Source organism: Rhinolophus sinicus, chromosome 17 (genome assembly GCF_057876585.1).
Source record: "Rhinolophus sinicus isolate RSI-liver-muscle chromosome 17, RSI-T2T, whole genome shotgun sequence".
NCBI classification, from domain to species: domain Eukaryota; kingdom Metazoa; phylum Chordata; class Mammalia; order Chiroptera; family Rhinolophidae; genus Rhinolophus; species Rhinolophus sinicus.
This window is the reverse complement of record NC_142517.1, coordinates 194,890,804-194,910,381: the sequence shown is the minus strand read 5'-3', so window position 1 is coordinate 194,910,381 and position 19,578 is coordinate 194,890,804. Positions and strand designations below refer to the sequence as shown.

The 19,578-nt window shown below is 45.3% G+C and overlaps 1 protein-coding gene across 1 annotated transcript in view; it reads left to right on the top strand.

The window, feature by feature from the left end:
* The first annotated feature begins 4,230 nt into the window (after nt 1–4,230).
* Nucleotides 4,231–19,578, top strand: part of MREG (melanoregulin) — a 57,569-nt gene continuing 42,221 nt past the window's right edge. The window contains exon 1 of the mRNA XM_074312900.2: nt 4,231–4,719. Within this exon, the coding sequence (XP_074169001.2) occupies nt 4,625–4,719 (95 nt within the window). The 5' untranslated portion in view covers nt 4,231–4,624. The remainder of the gene's footprint in view (nt 4,720–19,578) is intronic.

Genomic DNA, 19,578 nt, shown 5'->3' with positions numbered 1-19,578 from the left:
CATGGTGGGGCCATATCTAAGTCGGAGTTGTCAGGGACCTTCTCTTATTCTTCTGCATCCCTCAATAGCCAGCCTCTTAATGAATATGTACTTGTTAATTCCTTCAGCCTCTGAATGGAGCCAGGACAGGACAAACTTAGGTGTAGTGACACACTTTAAAAATTAATACACCACCCATGAGAATTGACACTTCTGAAAATAAACTCTTGCTCTTCTTCCTCACCCCTCCAAAACTGCTCCTCCTACAGTCTTCTCTGTCTCAGTCAATGGGAATTTAACCTTCACAATTTGTAAACTCAAAAGTTTGGAGCCACTCCTTTTTTCTTTCTGTGTATATGTGTGTGCATATATATACCTTCTTCTATATACCTGTGTGTATATATATATATACCTTCTTCCAACCCCTTAGCAAATCTTGTTGGCTGTACCTTCAAATTCCATCCAGAGTCCCACCATTTCTCACCATCTCTACTGCTATTTCCCTAATCCAAACCCCTGTCATTTCCCCCCTGGATTATTACAGTGGCCTCCATTTGCATCTCCCTAAAACAGCCCTCTGTACCCAGATTCTTCTCAAGATAGCAGCCGATGGATCTTATTGCCACCTAGGTAGACCATATTATTCCCTCTACTCAAAAGCCTCCAAAATTTTGCTCAGTTCACATGGAGCAAAATCCAGAGTCCTTACAAGGTCTTACAAGATCCCACATTCCATCATCTGCTATTACTCTTCCTTCTGGCCCACTTGTCTCTAGGGCCCCTGGAATCAATGCTGTTTCTCAGGCATACTTCATTCTCTTTCCTCTGGGGTTTGGCACATAGTTTTCACTCTCCCTGAAATGCTCTTTCCCCTAATATCAGGGCTAGCTTGCTCATGCTTCAAGTCTTTATATATCAGGAGGCCTTCCCTGACCACTTCATTGAAAACTGCAGGCCCCTCGAACCAGCCCTACACACACACACACACACACACACACACACACACACACACTCACACACTCACAAACACAGACACACCTCCCTGGCACTTCTTATCCCCTTCCCTGTGATACTTCTCTTCACAGTACCCATTACTTTCTAACACACTAATGTGCTTGTTTGGTTTGTCAAACTCCCTGACTACATTTTTTTTTTTTTTAATAGAAATCAGTTACTTTAATAAACAGGTCAGCATGAGGAAAACAGTTGGGAGTAAATTGCATTAAATTATTTCCCTGTGAGGGAACACATGGTGTAATGAACTGTGAAGAGTGTAATTCTGTACTTATATTGTGTTGTTTTTTTAAGGATTTTTATTAAAATATAGCTAATAGGCAATATTTTAATAGTTTCAGGTGCACACCATAGTTATTCAACATTTAAATACTTAAAGAAGTGATCACCATGGTAAGTCCAGCAACCATTTGACAATGTACCACGCTATCACAATTTTAATTCTGATGTATCTTGGTGTGGGCCTGTTTGGGACTCTCTGCGCTTCCTGGGCCTGAATCTCCATTTCTTTAGCCAGGTTAGGGAAGTTTTCCATCATTATTTCTTCAAATAGGTCTTCAATTCCTTGCTCTCTTTCTTCTCCTTCTGGTATTCCTATGATGTGAATGTTGGTATGCTTGATATTGTCTCAGAGGCCCCTTAAAGTGTACTCATTTTTTTTTTTTCGTTTTGCTGTTCTGCTAAGGTGTTTTCTGCTATCTTATCTTCTAAATCACTGATTCGATCCTTAGCTTCACCTAATCTACTATTGATTCCCTATCATGTAGTCTTCATTTCAGTTATTGTATTCTTTATTTCTGATTAGTTCTTTTTTATGTTTTCTATCTCCATTTTTATGTTTTCTGTCTCTTTGTTGAAGTTCTCCCTGAGAGCAATGAGCATCCTTATAACCAGTGTTTGGAACTCTGTGTCTGGTAGATTGCTCATCTCCATTTTGTTTAGTTCTTTTTCTGGAACTTTGTTCTGTTCTTTTGTTTGGGACATGTGTCTTTGTCTCCCCATTTTGGCTGCCTCCAAAATGGTTTGTTTCTATGTATTAGGTAGGGCTGCTATGTCTCCCAATCTTAGTAGAGTGGCCTTATGTAGTAGGTGTGCAGTGGGGCTCAGTGGTGCAGTCTCCCTGATTACCAGAGCCATGTGCTCTAAATGTGTCCTTTATGTGAGTTGTGTGTGTCCTCCTGTTATAGTTGAGCCTTGGTTGCTGTTTGCATGTTAGTGGGAGGAATTGACCTTCAGGCTGATTGGTTGTGAGGGCTGGCCGTTCCTACAGTGAAGGAGCAATTGTGGAGGGGCTGATGCTATGGAGCAGGATTCACTTTAGCAGGACTCTGGTGCCTGCCCAGACTGCCCTTTGGGTGTGTCGTTCTTGGAAGCGTTCTTGGGTGATGCTTCAGCTCCTCAGATGGCTGCAGCCTGTGCTATGCTTGGAGGTGCCTTGAGAGGCCAATCCTTGAACCTAAGTTGGGTATTGCTAATGCTGGGCTTAGGGCTGCCCACCCAGAGGTACAGGACATGCTGAAGCCAGATGCTGCTTGTTTAGGTTTTGTGAACCTTTGAGAGACTTTAGGAAATACTGCAGCATGATCCAAGGTAGGCAGTTTGTATGAAAAAGCCACTGCAAGTGGCTTGGATGTGCCCAAAAGTTGGGTGGGGCAGGGTCTCAGAATTACCATGATGGGGCAAATGAACAGTGTTAGCTAGGTTGATGGAGATTCAGGTATGGTGGCTGCCTATGTCTGCACACTGGGAAGGGGGAAGGCTCAACAAAGAAACAATGGCTTCCACCAACTCCTCTGTCCGGAAGAAAGCTGTCCCTCCAACCGTCACACTAGAATCAGACAACTCAGTTTCTCCTTGAAAGTCCCTTTCATCTTCTGAGCTGCTGCCCCAGGGCTGGAGCTCAGAGTGAGTGAGTCTGTAAGCAAGTAAGTCCATGTGGGGGTCCTCCAGAGGAGCACCTGGGAGTGCAGCCACCCTTCTGCACCCACAAGCCACTCCTCAGGGGGATCCTCCACAGCCAAAATATCTCTCCTGATTTTTAGTGGTTACACACGGTTGTGGACCAGGCCATTCCATGTCTCTGCCCCTCTTACCAGTCTTGAGGTGGCTTCCTTTGTATGTCCTCAGTTGTAGGGCTTCAGCTAAGCAAGACTTCAGGCGATTCTCAATAATGGTTGTTTTGTAGTTTAGCTGTAATTTTGATGTGGCCATGAGAGAAGGTGGGCACAGCGTTTACCTACTTCACCGTCTTGACAAAACATTCTACAATGTTTGTGTGAAGAGAGCAGAAGCAAACGTTGTTGTTGTTCACTGCTGTATCCCCAGCACCTAGCACATGCCTGGCACATAACAGATGGTCAGTATTTGTTGAGTAATCCAGATTGGATGAAAATTAGATGGTACTTTGCATTGGTTCTGGGGACATAGGAAAATAGATACTTTTATGTGTTGCTGGTCACAGTGTAAACTGGAATTACCTCTTTGAAGGGTAATTTGGCAAGAGCCATCAAAATTTTTAAAGGCATCTTACTCAGCAATTCAACTGCCAAACATTTACTCAATAGACATACATGTACAAACACAGAGTTCAAGGATGTTCATTGTAGCATTATTTTAATAACAAAAGGGCGGAATTAACTTAAATAGCATCCACATGGCCGCATAATATGCAACTGTTAACGTGATGGAAGAAGATATACATATGTACTGCTGTGGAACAGTCTCCGTGATGTAATGAGTGAAACAAGCCAGGGGCAGAAATGTGGGGAGAACGCCACTGCTTGGGTGAAAAAAGGAGGGGGATTTGTGTACCTATATCTACAAGTTGTACAAGCATAAATAAATACATACATACATACACATAAATACATACACAAATAGCTCTGGAAAATCGCAGGAAAGTAATGATAGGGGCTGCCTTCCTTGAGGGGGTTATTCAAGGACTGGGAGGCCGGAAAACAATTTTGAAAAATCATTGTGAATGTAGTACTTTAAAAAACCCACCTCTATGATGGGTCAGTCCATACCCTTTTGGCTAACTTTTACTTTGCGTGTGGGGCTGATTTGTTAAAAATGCCATAAACTCTGCTTTGAAGACAAGCGGGTGGGAAGGAGGACCTTTCATTCCCTCGGGGAGTGAAGCCAATAAAACGTATGAATAGAATCAGCCCAAGCTCGTGCTCTGTGACGTGCTCTGTGACTCCAAGGCTTTCCCCCTCCTTCCTTCTTCAGTCGGGAGTGCGCGGCGGGCCCTCGGCTTTTGCCGTCTGGCTGGAGTCCCCGCTTCCTCCTTAGAGGGCAGCAGCGGAGCGCCTCCGGGACGCATGCGCCCCAATTTGCGCCCGGGGAATTAAAAGAAAGAAAAAAAAAAAAAGCCCCAACAAAACACGCGGCGCAAACAAAACCCAAGTGGAGGAAAGCGCGCGGATCCACAAACCCTGGGCCGTGGAGACGCCTCCGGCCTTGGCCGCGTCACCGGCCACGGCGTGATGCGCACGGACCGGCCCGCGACGCCCGGCCCGCAACTGTCCCCGCACCTGGACGCCGGCCCCGCGGCCGCGCCCCAGCTGCGCTCGCTCGGCGCCGCGGCTTTCTCGGAGTGTCCCGGCGCAGGCGGGGCAGCGCGGTCTCTATGGGGCTGAGGGACTGGCTGAGGACCTTGTGCTGCTGTTGCCCGTGCATGTGCCTGGAGGAGCCCGCCGGGCTCGAGAAGGAGCCGCTGGTCAGGTGGGTGCGTGTGCTGGCCGGGATCTGGGGTTACCTGGCCGCAGCCCGGCGCCGCGGAGTGGGGATACCTGCGTGCCTGTCTGAGTTGGCTTACTTGAAGATCCCACCGAGGAACGAACTAAGCCCCTTGGTCCCTTACAGGGTATCCTGTTGCTTGGGTAAGACTTTTGTCCGAAAGCACAGATCCTCGGAGGGACCAGAGACCCAGGTGATGCCTGTGGAAAGTGCCAAGAATTCGGGTGCAGTTGCCGGGCGGGGAAGTGGGGAGAGAAGTTCTCATAGGGCTCCGACGAAATACAACTGTGATTGACTATGTATTTGATAGGTTTATTTCAGTGCAGTAAGCATTTGTGAGTTTCTGTTTCATCCAGAAAAAAAAAAAAAGTCATTCAATTTTATTATCAAAAGAAGACAATTTCAGTGACTGAGCACAAGGAAATATTTTTCACATTGAAAAATGCGTGTTTTCTCAAGGGCAGCCTATTCACTAGGATGTTGATTGATTCTTTACAGGTTAAACTATGGAGTGTGTGGAAATTTAAAGCCCATTAGCAATGTGGGAAGTGGCTTTGTGAAGGCACCATTAAACAGTTTTGTTCAGGGCTGCGATCTGAAGCAATTATATTTTAACTCTGCTGAATTAAGTTTTCACCAGGTCATGCCTTGCAGGTAGATACGAAAGAAACAGAATATTTGAAATGAAGTTAGGAATTCCACCATGTATGTGTATATATACGTATATACATACATATATATATACACACATACATGGTAGAATTCAGGATTGGGTAAGCAGCTGTATTGAAGCCAGTGTTTCTTTCTTATGAAGTGTGCAACTAATGTGATAAAGCTTTCACAACTATTATTTTTAAAGCACGATTTACCTTTTCTTACTCCATCAAGTCCAAATACTCCCCTTGACTTTTGAGATCTTACATAACCCCTCCCTGCCTGTCCATTCTTACTTCTCATTACATTAAACACTGTACACTCCTTGATTTAATGAGACAGGCATCTTTGCTGCTCTAGGAACAATCCAACCTTCTTACTCCCTCAAACTTTCCTGAAGTAGTGCCCTTTAACCTTCCTGCCCCTTCCTAAACACTAGTTCTCAAAGCCCCCCTCAAAGTAGTCTCCTTTGATTACTTTGCCCTCATTTATCTCTCTCTCCTATGACTTAGGTCTTTTTAGAATTTACCATCTGCCCCTCACAGTTTAGTGAGCACCCATGTGTGTAAACATACATGTCATGTTGTTTTATATATCGAAACAGTCATATACACAATACACAATGTTTTTGTTTGTACTTGTGATGGTAATCCCACTTAGATTATTAGATTACTGTGGGCAGGGAGAAACCCAGTAATGTACCCCTAGTCTTAAATGTAGTGGGTCAAATCTAGAATTTCATACTTGGGCTGCACTCTCAATTTGTCAGTATTTATAGTAACATGAAATGCAGCCTTCAGCTTGGTTAATCCTCCGAGCTTTGGATCTTTCTAATTTTCTGTCCAGGATTGCTGTTTGAATTAGTTTTGGTTGCTTTAAACTCTTCACCCCCTCTCCTGTCTTGGTTTACACTGAAAGTCATTGCATTTTGCAAGTGATTTTAAGGAACCAGAGTCATCTGGGGCAGAATAGCATAGTGCTCATGAATCAGATTGCCTGGGGTTAAATCCTGACTGGGTGACCTGGCACAAATTATGAAATTTATTTGTGCCTTAATTTCCTCACCTGTAAAATGAGGATCATAATAGTATGTACCTGAAAGGGTTGCAGTGAGAAACGAAGTGAGCTAATCCATGAACAGTGCTTAGTAGAGTGTCTGACACATAGTAAACAGTCAATAAAGTTTAGTTATTATTAATGATCATTGTTATTCTTCTGCATAGCATGTGAATATGAGTGGACTGGTCTTTTGTAGTATAGTCATTCTGGCATCGTTTTATATAACAATATTTGGGGACAGGAGCTTCTTAATGAATGTGTGGAGCAGTGAGAATACGCGTGTGTATGGATGCTTGCGTGTTCTTTCCTACCCAAGTCATCGCAAGGTCTAGTTTGATATATATATATATATATATATATATATATATATATATATTTGTTGTTGTTTTTTGGTTCCTTTAAAAAATTTTTAAATTGTGAAGTTCAGTGCTTTTAGTATACTACCAAAGTTGTGCAATTATTGCCACTATCTAATTCAGAACATTTTCATCACTCCAAAAAAGAAATCATACCCATTAGCAGTTACTTGCCTCCCTCCCCTCCCTGTCCCTTGCCTCCTCCCCAAGACAACCTCTAATCTACTTTCTGTCTAATCTATAAGATTAGCCTGTTCTGGACATTTTGTATGAATAAAATCATGTAATATGGAGCCTGTTGCATCTGGCTTCTTACAGCATAATGATGTGAAGTTTCATCATGTGGTGTGTATTATCAGCACTTCACGCCTTTTTATATTGGCATAATATTCCATTGTCGGATATATTACACTTTATTTAGCCGTTCATCAATTGATGGACATTTGGGTAGTTTCGTAGTTTCCACTTTTTGAGTCTTATAAATAATGCTGCTATGAACATTTGTGTACAAGTTTTTGTGCGGACGTATGTTTTTGATTCTTTGATTATATACCTAGAAGTGAAATTGCTGAATCATATATACCGTGTTTCCCCGAAAATAAGACTTAACTGGAAAATAAGCCCTAGCATGGTGTTTCAGGATGACATCCCCTGAACATAAACCCTATAGCATCTTTTGGAGCAAAACTTAATATAAGACCCGGTCTTATTTTCGGGGAAACACGGTAGTAATTTCACGTTTAACTTTTTGAGGAACTGCCAGAATGTTTTCCAGAGTGGCTGGTTTGAAATGTTGATGTGGTGAAATCATGTGGGCAGATGGCCTTAATTTTTATTTTATTGAGAACTTTATTCTTCATGTCATCATATTATTATTTTCAACTAAAAAAAAGGTTTTGTACAGACACCCCTCCTTCTTCCCCCCAATTAAAAATCCTTTGCTCTATCCTAAAACAATGGCTTCCAAGTTTTATTTCATATCCCAAGGTAACAGTGCCTGGAAAAGGTCTGGTCAGGGGATGGCATTTGTCATTTGTGTGCATGGTCATCTCCAGTCATTTTCCAAAACGCACCAGGGTCTCTTGTTAGATCAGGAAAAACAACTCTTAGTCCCACTTGTTTGCCATTCTGACAATGCCACTTATGTTTTTGACCTTGCTCCTTTTGCTCTTTCTGGAACCTGGTACGTGTGAAAGGGAATGCCTGTCCGTCATCTGTTTGCATTGGTATTTGTCTCTGTGTCCCAATAGTTCTTTCTCCTCCCCTTTCTTTAGAAATATGCTGAGGCCTGCCCTGACTAAAAAAATTCACCCTGATTTTGTGCCATGCCCTCCAATTACCATCCTTTGCTTTCCTTTGTGTCTGGCACAAATATCTTTAAAAGTGGCCAACTATACCCTGCTCCCCACCTCCGTGACTGCCTACTCACCATAAAATGTGGTTTCTGTCCCATATATGATACCTGACCATCGCTTAGAGAAATCTGATGTTCTTTTCTCAGTGTACATGGAATACCTGCCTTCTTTCACATTTCCTCGTCCCCTGGCTTCTCTGATTTTGCATTCTCTAGTCTCTGTCTGAGATCTGTCTAATCATGCTTCTGGTTTCCCTCCTGCTGTTTTTGCTAATTGTTAGCTAGACATCATTTTGTTTTCTCTACTTCTTAAGGTTCCACTCAGTTTTTAAGGCCCATTGCAGTTGCCGCCTTTGTGATGAAGCCTTAGAAAGTCTCCTCAAGCAGTTATGGTGTCTCTTTCTTTTTACCCGAGGCCACTTACCACATTCTGCCTGCTAATACAGGTATAGGTGGGTGGTGCAACCCCTGCCAGATTGGAGGTTCTAATCTAGATTGGAGGGACTAAGTCTTACTCACTTTACCATCCCCTGTTGAGCCCAGCACAGTGCTCAATGTGGAGTAAGAAGTGAATAAATACTTTTTCGTTAATAAAAATGATGACAATAGCTGTCCATTTATTAATTTCTTTCTATGTGCAGATTTTTAAAAAATGTATTTAAAACAAAACGTTGTGAAGAATAATAGAGCAAACACCCATATACCCAGCACCCACCTTATGGAAACTTTAACAGTAACGTTGAAGCCCCTCCATGTACCCCTCCATCGCTGTGTCCTCCTCCCACCTCCAAAGGTGACCTGTGAATTGAATCTGTGCCTAGCATTCTTAACTTTAAATAAATGGTGCATACTGCATGTAGGCTATTCCATAAGTGAAATTTCTTTACACACATTCTGTCATTTAATTGTCACTATGACCAAATGAGATGGGTAGTGTGTCCATTTTATAAAGGGGGAACCCAGGGCTTAGGGTTTAAATAATTAATTCAGAGTCACAATGGATAAGTCAGAATTTGAACCCATGTTTGTCAAAGTCCAAGCCTTGATTTTGATTTTGTAGAAAATTCAGAAAACTAGCAAATATTTTCCAAAAGTAACTTACGATATTTGTGCACTAGAAGCTGATGGAGATCACTAGTCTTAGCTCCTGTCCATTTTGTCCCCTTTCTCCTTTCCTTCTTCTGTGTCCTTCCTTAGTATAATTCTCCTGCCTAGATGTGGAAGCAACTTGGCCCTGTAAACTAAGCCCAAGGGGAGTTAGGAGACCTGAGTCCTTGCCCCAGCTCTTAACCAGCTGTGGGATTTTGGGGAGTCTCTTTTAACTTCCTGGAACCTTCGTTTCTTCTGTAAAATGGGGAAGATGAGACTTCAACGCGCGACATTGAAGGGTTGTTCCATTCTGGACATGGATGGCCCCCTTTCTGTGGCTTGTGTCAGCTGAAATTCTGTTTGACATGGAATATAGGGGCAGTGAGGCTGTCTGCAGTACTGGGAAGGAACCCGGAGTCCCAGGAGATGTGAATCATGACCATTTGTCCAGCTCTGTCGCCGTCCAGAGCTGCTTCACCAGCGAATAGTTGAGTAGTCGTTTCTAACGCCAGGCAATTTAAGAACAGGTCTGGGCCTGGAGTAAGGACATTTATGCTGACCTTAATTAACACCGGGCTTCAGCCCCAAAGAAAGCCAAGGGTTTTGTTCGATCTCCCTGTTTCTCACCTTCACCCCAATTTTAGGACTGAGTCATATAAGATTCGTCTGTCAATCATCAATATAAGGTTTGGGGTTCTGCCTGCCATTCTTCCCTGCACCGACTATATTTATAAAGTAAATAGTGATCAAAACAACAACCAAAACCCAATATGCAGTGAGGACAGGATAACAAGGCAAATGGATTATTTTGGAATGGCAAGATCATGAATCATTTGTCTGTAGAATAGTGAATGACTTTTTGGTTCAAGATTTCATGTTACTAATTAAAAGAAACGCTAATAATTAAAATATTATTAGCTTCCTAGGACTGCCGCAACCAATCACCATAAATTTGGTAGCTTAAAATGGTAGAAATTTATTCTCTCACAGTTCTGGAAGCCAGAAGTCTGAAATCAAGGTGTCGGCAGGGCCCTGCTCCCTCCGAAGACTCTAGGGAGAACCCTTCCTTGCTGACTCCAGCTTCCGGTGGTTCCTGCTGCGGAAGCACGACTCCAATCTTTGCCCCTGTCTTCGTTCATGTGTCTCTCCTCCTCTGTGTCTCACACATCCCTCCGATCTCTTATAAGGACACCAGTCATTGGATTTGGGGGCTGCCTTAAACTCAGGATGATTTCCTCTCAAGATCCTTAACTTAATTTCATCTGCAAAGCCCCTATTTCCAAATAAAGTCACGTTCCCAGGAACCGGGTGTTAGGACTTGGACCTGTCTTTTTAGGGAACACTTGTTCAACCCACGGCAGGGTACCTTTTTGGGAAAATGGTTGCGCTCAAAGCATTGGTTTCTCTTCCACTTTTAGAGCATGACGTCTTGCATTAGTGATAACAAGCATGTTAGTGCCATATAGAAATCCTCCTGAGCATGAGTTGTGGTTCTGGAAAATATGACTCAGGAGGCACAGCTGCAGTCAGTCACCTTTAAGCAGAGATGCCCGTGTCCCCTGGCACTACCGAGTCTACTGCCATATGACATCCAATACAGACATCAAGCCCAGAAGAGTCTAAAATGGAATATGAAAGGAGTACAGTGTAAATGTCATACTCTGAAGCGTCCTTCACAAAGGTTCCTTTGATCTTCTTCAGGGAAATAGAATTCTCACTCTCTTATCTTTATTGGCTGTTAATAACCGATAAGCACCACCGCTGCCCAGTTGTTCAAAAGCAAAAGAAGGGAGAGAGAATTACCAATCATGGTTGAGTTTTTTGTTTGTGGCTCTCGCTTAAGCCGCCTCAGTGAACCCTGTAATGAGCTTCCCAATTTGTCTTGCTCCCAGCTCTTTTCAGGGCTCACCTGCGCCTTCCATTCATGATAACAGTTTCCCCACATATCTACGGGCAGGGAACAATGAACAGACGTCCATGTTTTGTTTTTCTCCAGTGTCTGGAATTCCTATGGGGGAAAAATAACATACAACCTCGGTGCTCTTGATGGTTGTTTCATGCCCACAAAGCGGGGTGGCCGTTCTGAGAAGGAATTGACAGGGGCTTATGGGTGTGGGCACTAGAATTGAATTTTCCTGATCCATAAAGAAATGGTTCCGTTTGAGCCATACCGTTTCTGACGTTGCAGGAGAGGGTGAGAGACCGGAGCTGTGACATACGCCTTCCTTGCCCCATCTCTCCTGAGCCTTTGTAACGTTGTACTTCGTGTGAATGGTGTGCTAGGCACTGTCCGAAGTGCATTACATCTATGAATGAAATCCTCGCCATAACCATACCACGCACAGTCGATTCTTGTTACTCACAGTGATTATGTTCTGTTAGTCACCGAACATACTGAATGAAAGAATATCGAACCATTCATTGCTCCAAGGGGAAAATGCAGAGTTAGAGTCCTGCCATCGATTTGCCAACTGATCAATACATACTGTGTTTTATGTGTGTTTCCCCTTAAAGACTCCTTATTTAATATATATTGTTGATTCGTTAACATTGCACTGGAGGCCAACAGCACTATAACTCATGCCTTGAATGAAGCTTATCTAACACACATATTTTAGCACTTCAGCACTATGCCTGGGGCCGTTCTAAACAGCGAAATCACCAACAAAAAAGCACAGAAATGCAAAAAATGGGGCACTAAACAGAGCACGAAAAGGATTCTTGATTAGAGTGTGAAAGCTGATACAGGAAGACACCATCGGACCTTAGTGGGGAGCTTGGGCTTCAAACACTGCAAAAGTACCACGGGTATTCATTTCAGGATAACAGATAAATTTTAGTAAGTGAGTGAATTTGCAGATACAGAATCTGGGAATAATGAGGGTAGACTGTAGTTAGGTCTCTATTCCGTCTTGACAGAGGAAGAAAACGGAGGCACAAGAGCTTCAGTAGCACAAGAAGACAGGTGGCTGAGTTGGGCTCGAGTCCTCTTCTCTTCTCTTCCAGAACCATGGAAACAGCAGTGACCCCCTGTATGCAGGGAGGTGTGCAACTAGCTGCTTATGTGGTGTGTGCTGGAAATTGTGTTTGCCGTATGAGACTTGTCCTGAATTGTCACAGCCTGGGGTTGAGAAATACTAGACCCCTTGTCTGTATTGTGGCTGGTGAAACCAGGTGCCAGTGGGGAAGAAGGGTGGTGGGTTTAAGACGCTTCAAAGAGAATCACCACCAACCCTAGAATCATCTTTTATATGTGTAGAGATTTTCATTTCACAGTGTGGACTCACATGACCTCTGAGCAGATCAAATGGTCTTCTGCCCTTGGAAGGGCTTTAAAAAAATGTTGGCTCATGTGTTTGTGTCAGTGAGCTCACTCAGACCAGGGCTCAGATAGCCTGCCTCTTTTCCCACGATAATGCTGCTGGGTTCCCTGAGCTGACACAACTCACCCCTACCCTCCTGCAGAGCCTGCCGTTTACAAAGCCTGCAGGCCTGGGCTGGACAGTGATTCACAGGAAGTGACTACAGAGGCACAGAGGGTTCCTGCTGCAGGAAGGAGCTCCTGGCTCCTGAAGAATCCATTCTGAGGCTTGCACTTTAACCTTCTTGAAGGACAGGGGAGAGAGAGGAGAGGGCATGGGTGCTGTTCCCAGGATGGCTTCAGGTGCAGTGAGTGCAGGCTAAGTGCTTTCCCAAGACGTCAGCCACTCAAAATTCATATAAGGGTGACTTTTAAAGGTGTCTTCCTAGGCAACCCACAGCATCCCTTTCCCCCTTTTGTGACTTGAATTAGTCAGTCTTGGTAAAATTGGAAGTTCCCATGATGAAATGTCTTACACATCATGTGATCTAGGTTTCCGGAGACCTTTTTATTCTCTAGCTATCTTAAAGTGATCTTATCACTATACTTTGGTTTGAAAAGTAAATTCTGTGTAAATGTTGGGTAAAACAGTTTATTCTGTTGGCGTTTGAGGTCCTCTTCAGTCTGGTAAATACATGTTCGTTTTGTGCCAGTTATACACTGTGCACTCTATTCTTGTGTACTTTTTTTTTAGGAAATACTTTTGACGAGACAGTATGTATCTCATGAACTTCTGTACTGCCTGGCATGTGATAAGAGTTTTCTGCATTGCTTTGTACTTATTTTTTTTTTCCCCTTGCCTTTAAAAAATGGGTGATAGTACATGTGATATCAGAGACTAAAAACGCACAAAAATTTGTACAGTATAAACAACATTCATGGAGTGAATACTCCTGTAGTCACCACCCAGGGCAAGAGATAGCTGTGGCCAGCCCCACATGCCCCACCTCTGATTGTATCTAGACCATCGTGACAGACGTTTCCTTGCTTTTCTTTATAGCTTTCCCACCTATGTAGGCACCTTAAATATGTACTTCAGTTTTGCCTGCTTTGACACTTGACATAAATGGGATCTCCACTTTGTGACATCCATCCAAGTTGCTGTGTGTAGCTTAGTTTGTGGTTCTCACTGCTTTATAGTACATTTCATGTTGCTCACTCCTTTCACTGTTGGTTGACTTTTGGGTCCTTTCCAGTTTGGGGCGATTCTGCATGGTTTAGATTTTAAAGTCAGTACAAAAGGTGAAATTGTTCATCCTTCCACCATACTCGCCTCCTCCTGGGTCCTCAGATACACCAAGCATACGTCTGTCTCAGGGCCTTGGCACTTTCTGCCCTCCCTGCTTAGAATGTTCTTCCTCCCCTTACCTGTGTGGGTAACTCCCTCACTTTATTCAGGTCTCTGGTCAAAGTCATTTTGCCAGAAAGTTCTTCCCTCCTTAAAACAGCATTCCTACTCCCTCACCCTGTGCCGTGTTCACCCTGGACTCCTACAGAGCCTGCGTGTTACGTGATGTGAAATATGTACTTATTGTCTGCTTCCTCCCACGAGACTGAGAGCCAGCCCCACCTTCATCAATGTAAACAGCTCAAATGTGAAGAATTTGTCTGTGAGTCGGGAGACAGCGATTGCGCCTCATTTCTGTGAACAGGGGAAGCAACAGTTCATTCATGTAGCAAATGTTTATTGAGCATCTACTAAGTGCCAGGTCCTGTTCCAAGCTTGAGGTGCATCACTGAGCCAAACAGATACAGATCCTGTCCTTGTGGGGCTTTTATTCTAGTTTGGGGCGGGGGGTGGGGTGGCACAAAACAGTAAATGTAAGAAGTAAATCAGAAGACATGTAAATGTGTAGAACACAAAGGCAGAGCAGGGGCAGGGGAGCGTGTTTACGATTTTAAGTACATTAGTCAAGGTGGGTCTCATTGAGGACCTCATTCTTTTTGGTTTTCAATATTATATTAGTTTCAGGTGTACAACAGAGTGTTTAGACATGTATGTCATTTATGTAGTGATCCCCTGATTGGTCTAGTGCCCACCTGGAGCTATACATAGGTGTTGCCACATTGTAGACTATATTCCCTATGCTGTACTTTTTACACCCCCATGACTATTTTGTAACTACCAATTTGTACTTCTTAATCCCTTCACCTCTTTCACCCAGAGGAGCTGATGTTTAAACAAAGATTTGAAGGAAGGGAGGGAGTGAGGCATGTAGATACTTGGGGGAAAACATCACAGGTAGAAGAATCAGCCAGTGTGAGGACCTGAGATGGGAGTGTCACTGGTGGGTTCAGGGAACAGCTGAGAGGCCAGAGTGGCTGGGGTGTTGCATTGGGTGTCACCTGGGACCATGATAGGACTTTGGCTTCTACTCTAAGTCAACTGGGAGCCCCTGGAAGGTTTTTGAGGGGTGACATGATCTAATATACATATTAAAAGGGTCACTTTGACTGTTGTGTTAAGAATAGAATTGGTGGAGGTCATGGCAGAAAGAGGTAGATCAGTGAAAAAACAACGGTTGCAGGAATTCTCGTGCGAGACACAGGTGCCCTGGCTCTGGTGGTAATGGCAGAGGTGGGCATGTTTTGAATGTAGATCCCCTTGGGTTTTCTGATGGATTAGATCTAGGGGATGAGCGAGCCAGTATGACTTGAAGGGTTTGGGCTTGAGCAATCTGAAGGGTGGGGTTCCCGTCCTGTCGTCTGAGTGGGGAGACTGCATGTGGGAAGATCAGGTGCTGGGGTCCGACCGCCCTGACCTTGAGCTGTCTGTTACACGTCCACGTGGAGGTGGGAAGAAGGCAGGCAGACATAGGAGTCTGGGATTCCAGAGAGAGGTCTGAGGTGGGGATACAGGTACAGGTTTAGGAATCTTCCTCATGTGGATGGAATTGAAAGCCGGGAGATCAGATGTAGTGACCAGGAGTGAGTGGAAGCAGAGAGCAGACCTAGGACTGGGTCTAACCTTCCTGACCCCCAGCGGAAGAAATACTAATAATGCTTCCCCTGCCCACTTCACAGGGCTCCCGTCAGGACCATCCTCAAAAGCACTTACAGCAACATATGGTGCCTGATCACACAGGCTCTGTTTCAGCCATGGCGGGGGGGGGGGGGACAGCAGTGCCAGAAAGTGGTATCTGGTATCTTCTTTCTTGCAGGCTGAGGGTGGCCAGGCCACTGCTGCTAAAGGAAGCCGTGAGCCTCGGCGGCTGAGCTGAGAAAAGCTCCAGAATCCATGGGACAGTGTTTAAACTTGTGGTTAAATAATGGTAAACATTGGATTAACTAGGTAAGAGAAGGGAGCCTCAGTGTCTATCTTGGAAGCAATGAAGGAGGAAAGAAGGAAGGGAGGGAGGGACGAAAAGAAGGAGAGGGTAAGGATCTTAGATTCATCTGCTCCTTCACCAGGTTTCCATAAAGGGAAGAAGGGAAAGGTCTGGAAGCCAGGGCCCCAGTCGGCAGGCTAGTTCCTAGTGGGGAATCAGAGGAAGTAGGCCTTAGGTGATGAGGGGGCGGCACCAGACAGCCTTTTGAGGTGGTTTTTTTTTTTTTTTTGCTTTGGTTGCTGTGTACTGGAGATTTTATCTCTTCACTGTTTCAGAGCGTCAGTCTTAAACCAGTGGTCACTGACACACAGCCTGTCTGTGGGGAGAGCAGTAAAGCCACCTGAGCCGATGGTGCCAGCAGCCGGCCTTGTGTGCAGGGTGTTTGGTGGGGCTTTCTCAACTCTTGTACACACGTCCTTGTTGGCAGTGAGGACTCAGGGAAACTCTTGGAAGCAACTTTCATGCTGAGGAGCAGCCGCCAGGCAGCGAGTCCAGGGTTTGTGTCTTCCTTTAGCTCTAGACTGTACTGAACACAAGACTCCCCAGCAATTTGGTCTTGTGCCTCCAGGTGGGATGGGGGCGAGGGGGCGAGGGAGGAATCTGAGACCTGTCTCATCCTTCCCTTTTGGGAGTGAAAAGCAGCTTGTGCTTCCAATGTAACTTCAGAGCCACCTCTCAAATGCCTGAGGTTAATAAAATATTTATCATCAGCAGACGGTGGCCAGGGACAAAACAGCCTCTCTTACTTTCTTCAGCACATTTTAGAAATCATTATATGGGGGAGGGAGAGAAAGTGAAGCTCCTGATTCCACACCCTTCCTCGCCTCCTTCTCTCCTTCTTGGGCGTCTCTGCCAGACCTCAGGGCCTTTGCACTGAAATTGCTTCCTGTAGGCTCCAGAGTCCTCCACCATCTCATGTGCACAGAGGGGCCCATGCTGCTTCTCCAGTTTTTGCTTTAGGCTTTTCTTTGTTCTGGTCTCTCCACCCTAAGGGTTTAAAGTTTTAGAGCTAGTGGATGGCTGCCTTGGCTGTGTGGTGGTGTAGGGTTTAAGGAGCAGGGACATGGCGTGCCAGAGCATAGAACCCAGGATCTGGGGAGCCAGGTCGGCTCTGCGAGGTCCTACGCATGAGCTCTCACCTTCATTCACCTTCATCTTGACCGGGATTTTGATTAAATTATTAATTTAATGATTGATTTAGCGATAGGAACCCACTTTTCCAATGCCTCAGGTAAACCTGACTTGTAACTCGAATGAATAAGAAGACCTTGGCGGGAATGAGGTCCAGGTTGAGGGAGGCAACAGAGCTGAGAGGAGGGGGCTGCATTGCAGAGATGAGCGGGCCAGGCCCGTGCTTACGAGGAGGCAGGAGGTCCTGGCAAACAGCACTGGGGACAGTCCTTGCTCACCCAGAGGCGGAAATGCACGGTTTTCTTCCCTGTTTATACTGTCCCCTGGGTGTCAGTGACTAGGCAGAGTCCGAGGCTCATGGGATGCCAGGGGAACGCAGCCCCTAATTAGGGCAGGGCTAGATGTGGGAGGACAGGAGACGGCACCTGTCTGAGACCTGAGCTCTTCTGCACAGGCGGCTGGTGATCGCCTATGGAGCTTCAGGCAGGTTTGTAGAGTCAGGAAGAGTGGCTAGTGTTTTCCATTGGCTGGAGTAGTGCATCTTCCTGTGTGTGAGAGAGAGAGAGAGAGAGAGAGAAAGAGAGAGAGAGAGAGAGAGAGAGAGAGAGAAAGAGAGAGAGAGAGAGAGAGAGAGAGTTTGGTTGTGAGCGGGTAGGGGGACTGGCCAGGGAGGCAGCGGTCATAATCTTCTCAAAACACACAAAAGAGTAGTGGGTTATTAAACAAAAAGTGGCCAGATTATTCATGGTCAAATGTTATGACTGATGATTCAGGTAAATAGTGGCTAATTTCTAAACCTCCTGCTTTAGGGGAATTTTTAAAAAGTGGTAGCTATGAGTTATGTCTGGGAATTTCTCTAGCAGACTGGGGTCCCAGGGTAGTTGGCTGCATTCAACAAAATACTTTTAAAGTAACTACTCTGAGCCTGACCCTGGCGGGTGATGTGAGGCATCAAGAAAATATTGGCTACAATTCCTGCCTTAGAGGAACTTACCAATTTGTTGAAGAGACAAGACTTGCACGAGTGACACAGATTTGGGGAAAAACAAAAGACTGGCTTCAGGAAAGTACCGGGGTTTCGTTGCCCGAGAGGTGCATGTCTTTTGGTGGCAGCAGCTGTGGTCACAGCTCCTGGTGAAAGCTGTGCCCCCGGGGCCTGGAGGAGAAGCCCCAGGTTTGTACAGGTTTGCTCCTCACATGTGTAGTCGTTATCTGAGCCACTCCGTTGGTCGGTGCATCCCATCACAGCATTTGGTTATCCAGTCTTACGGCACATGGCTGCTTGGAGACCTTCCATCAGGAACTTGTGCTGTCTTATGACAGATGGCTGCCTGGCCTGGGAGAAGTCAAGCAACTGCAGAGTCTTGTCCTTCTCTGCAAAGTGGGACAGGGTCACCCACCCTTCCGACCACAGGTGGTTGTGTAACAGGAGGGATGGAATGTAGAAGCCCTCGTGAAAAGCCCTGTATTATGTAGTGGTGGTTTATCATCGGCTGCAAAGTCTATTTAGACAAAAAGAAGTGGAATCATTGCCCTTTGCGTGATTGACGTCCATCCGCGTCCATTCCTCATTGTCCCAGCATCCTCTCTTCCTGGCTCTCACCTGCTCCCTCCGGCTCCCTTCCACCCCTGCTCCTTCAGTCCAGCTCTTCCCCCAAACTCTTTCCTCACTTCCCCTGTGATCCCACGGCTTCCTGGGTGACAGAAATGCATGTGCATTTCTCCCAAGTCTGGATCTGTGGCCCTGCCCTCGCTCCTAAGAGCTATATCCTGACTCCTCTCTGAATGTCCTTCAGGCTCACAGATTAGCTGTGGTTTCCAACGTGATGTCCCAGTTAAAAACACCCCCTCACATGTCAACTTTGACGCCTCTCCTCATGCCTATGTGCTGCCAGTAACAGGGCTGCCACACCCCCTCTCAGATGCAGGTGGAATCGCCCTCTCATTTTCATTCCCACTTCTGTTAGCTCAGCCCACACCCTTGTTCACTTTCACCCGAACCAGTATTTCCAAATGTTCGGTGTTACATATGTATTTATTTAAATAGCAATAAAACTCCACGTTTCCTACGCCCCAAAGAAATCTTCCATGTAACTCTAACCAATAAGATGTAACTAGAACAGCTGTTCTTGTGGTTGGTTTGTGGGCTCCTTTCCTTCTCTGCTAGGGGGTCCTACCCATTTTCTGTCCCACTCCTCCCCTACAGTGGCCCTGGACCCCTGACACTGGGACCTCAAAGGCCGGCGTGAAAACAACACCTGCCCTCTTGTGGCAGCCTCCTAAGCATCCTCTTGTTCCTTCTTGTCGCAGTTATTTCTCTAAAATCCAGAGCTGACAAAGCACAAAATCCTCTTGGTAACTCGTCACAGTGTGTAGAATAAAGCCTGAACACCGGCACGATCCTCATCTCACCCCAAATCGCCGTTTCTTCTTCATGTCCCTGCATTTCCCTCCCTCCGTACACAGTGTGCTATAGCCAGGCAGGATTACTTGGAACCCCCCACCCCTGAG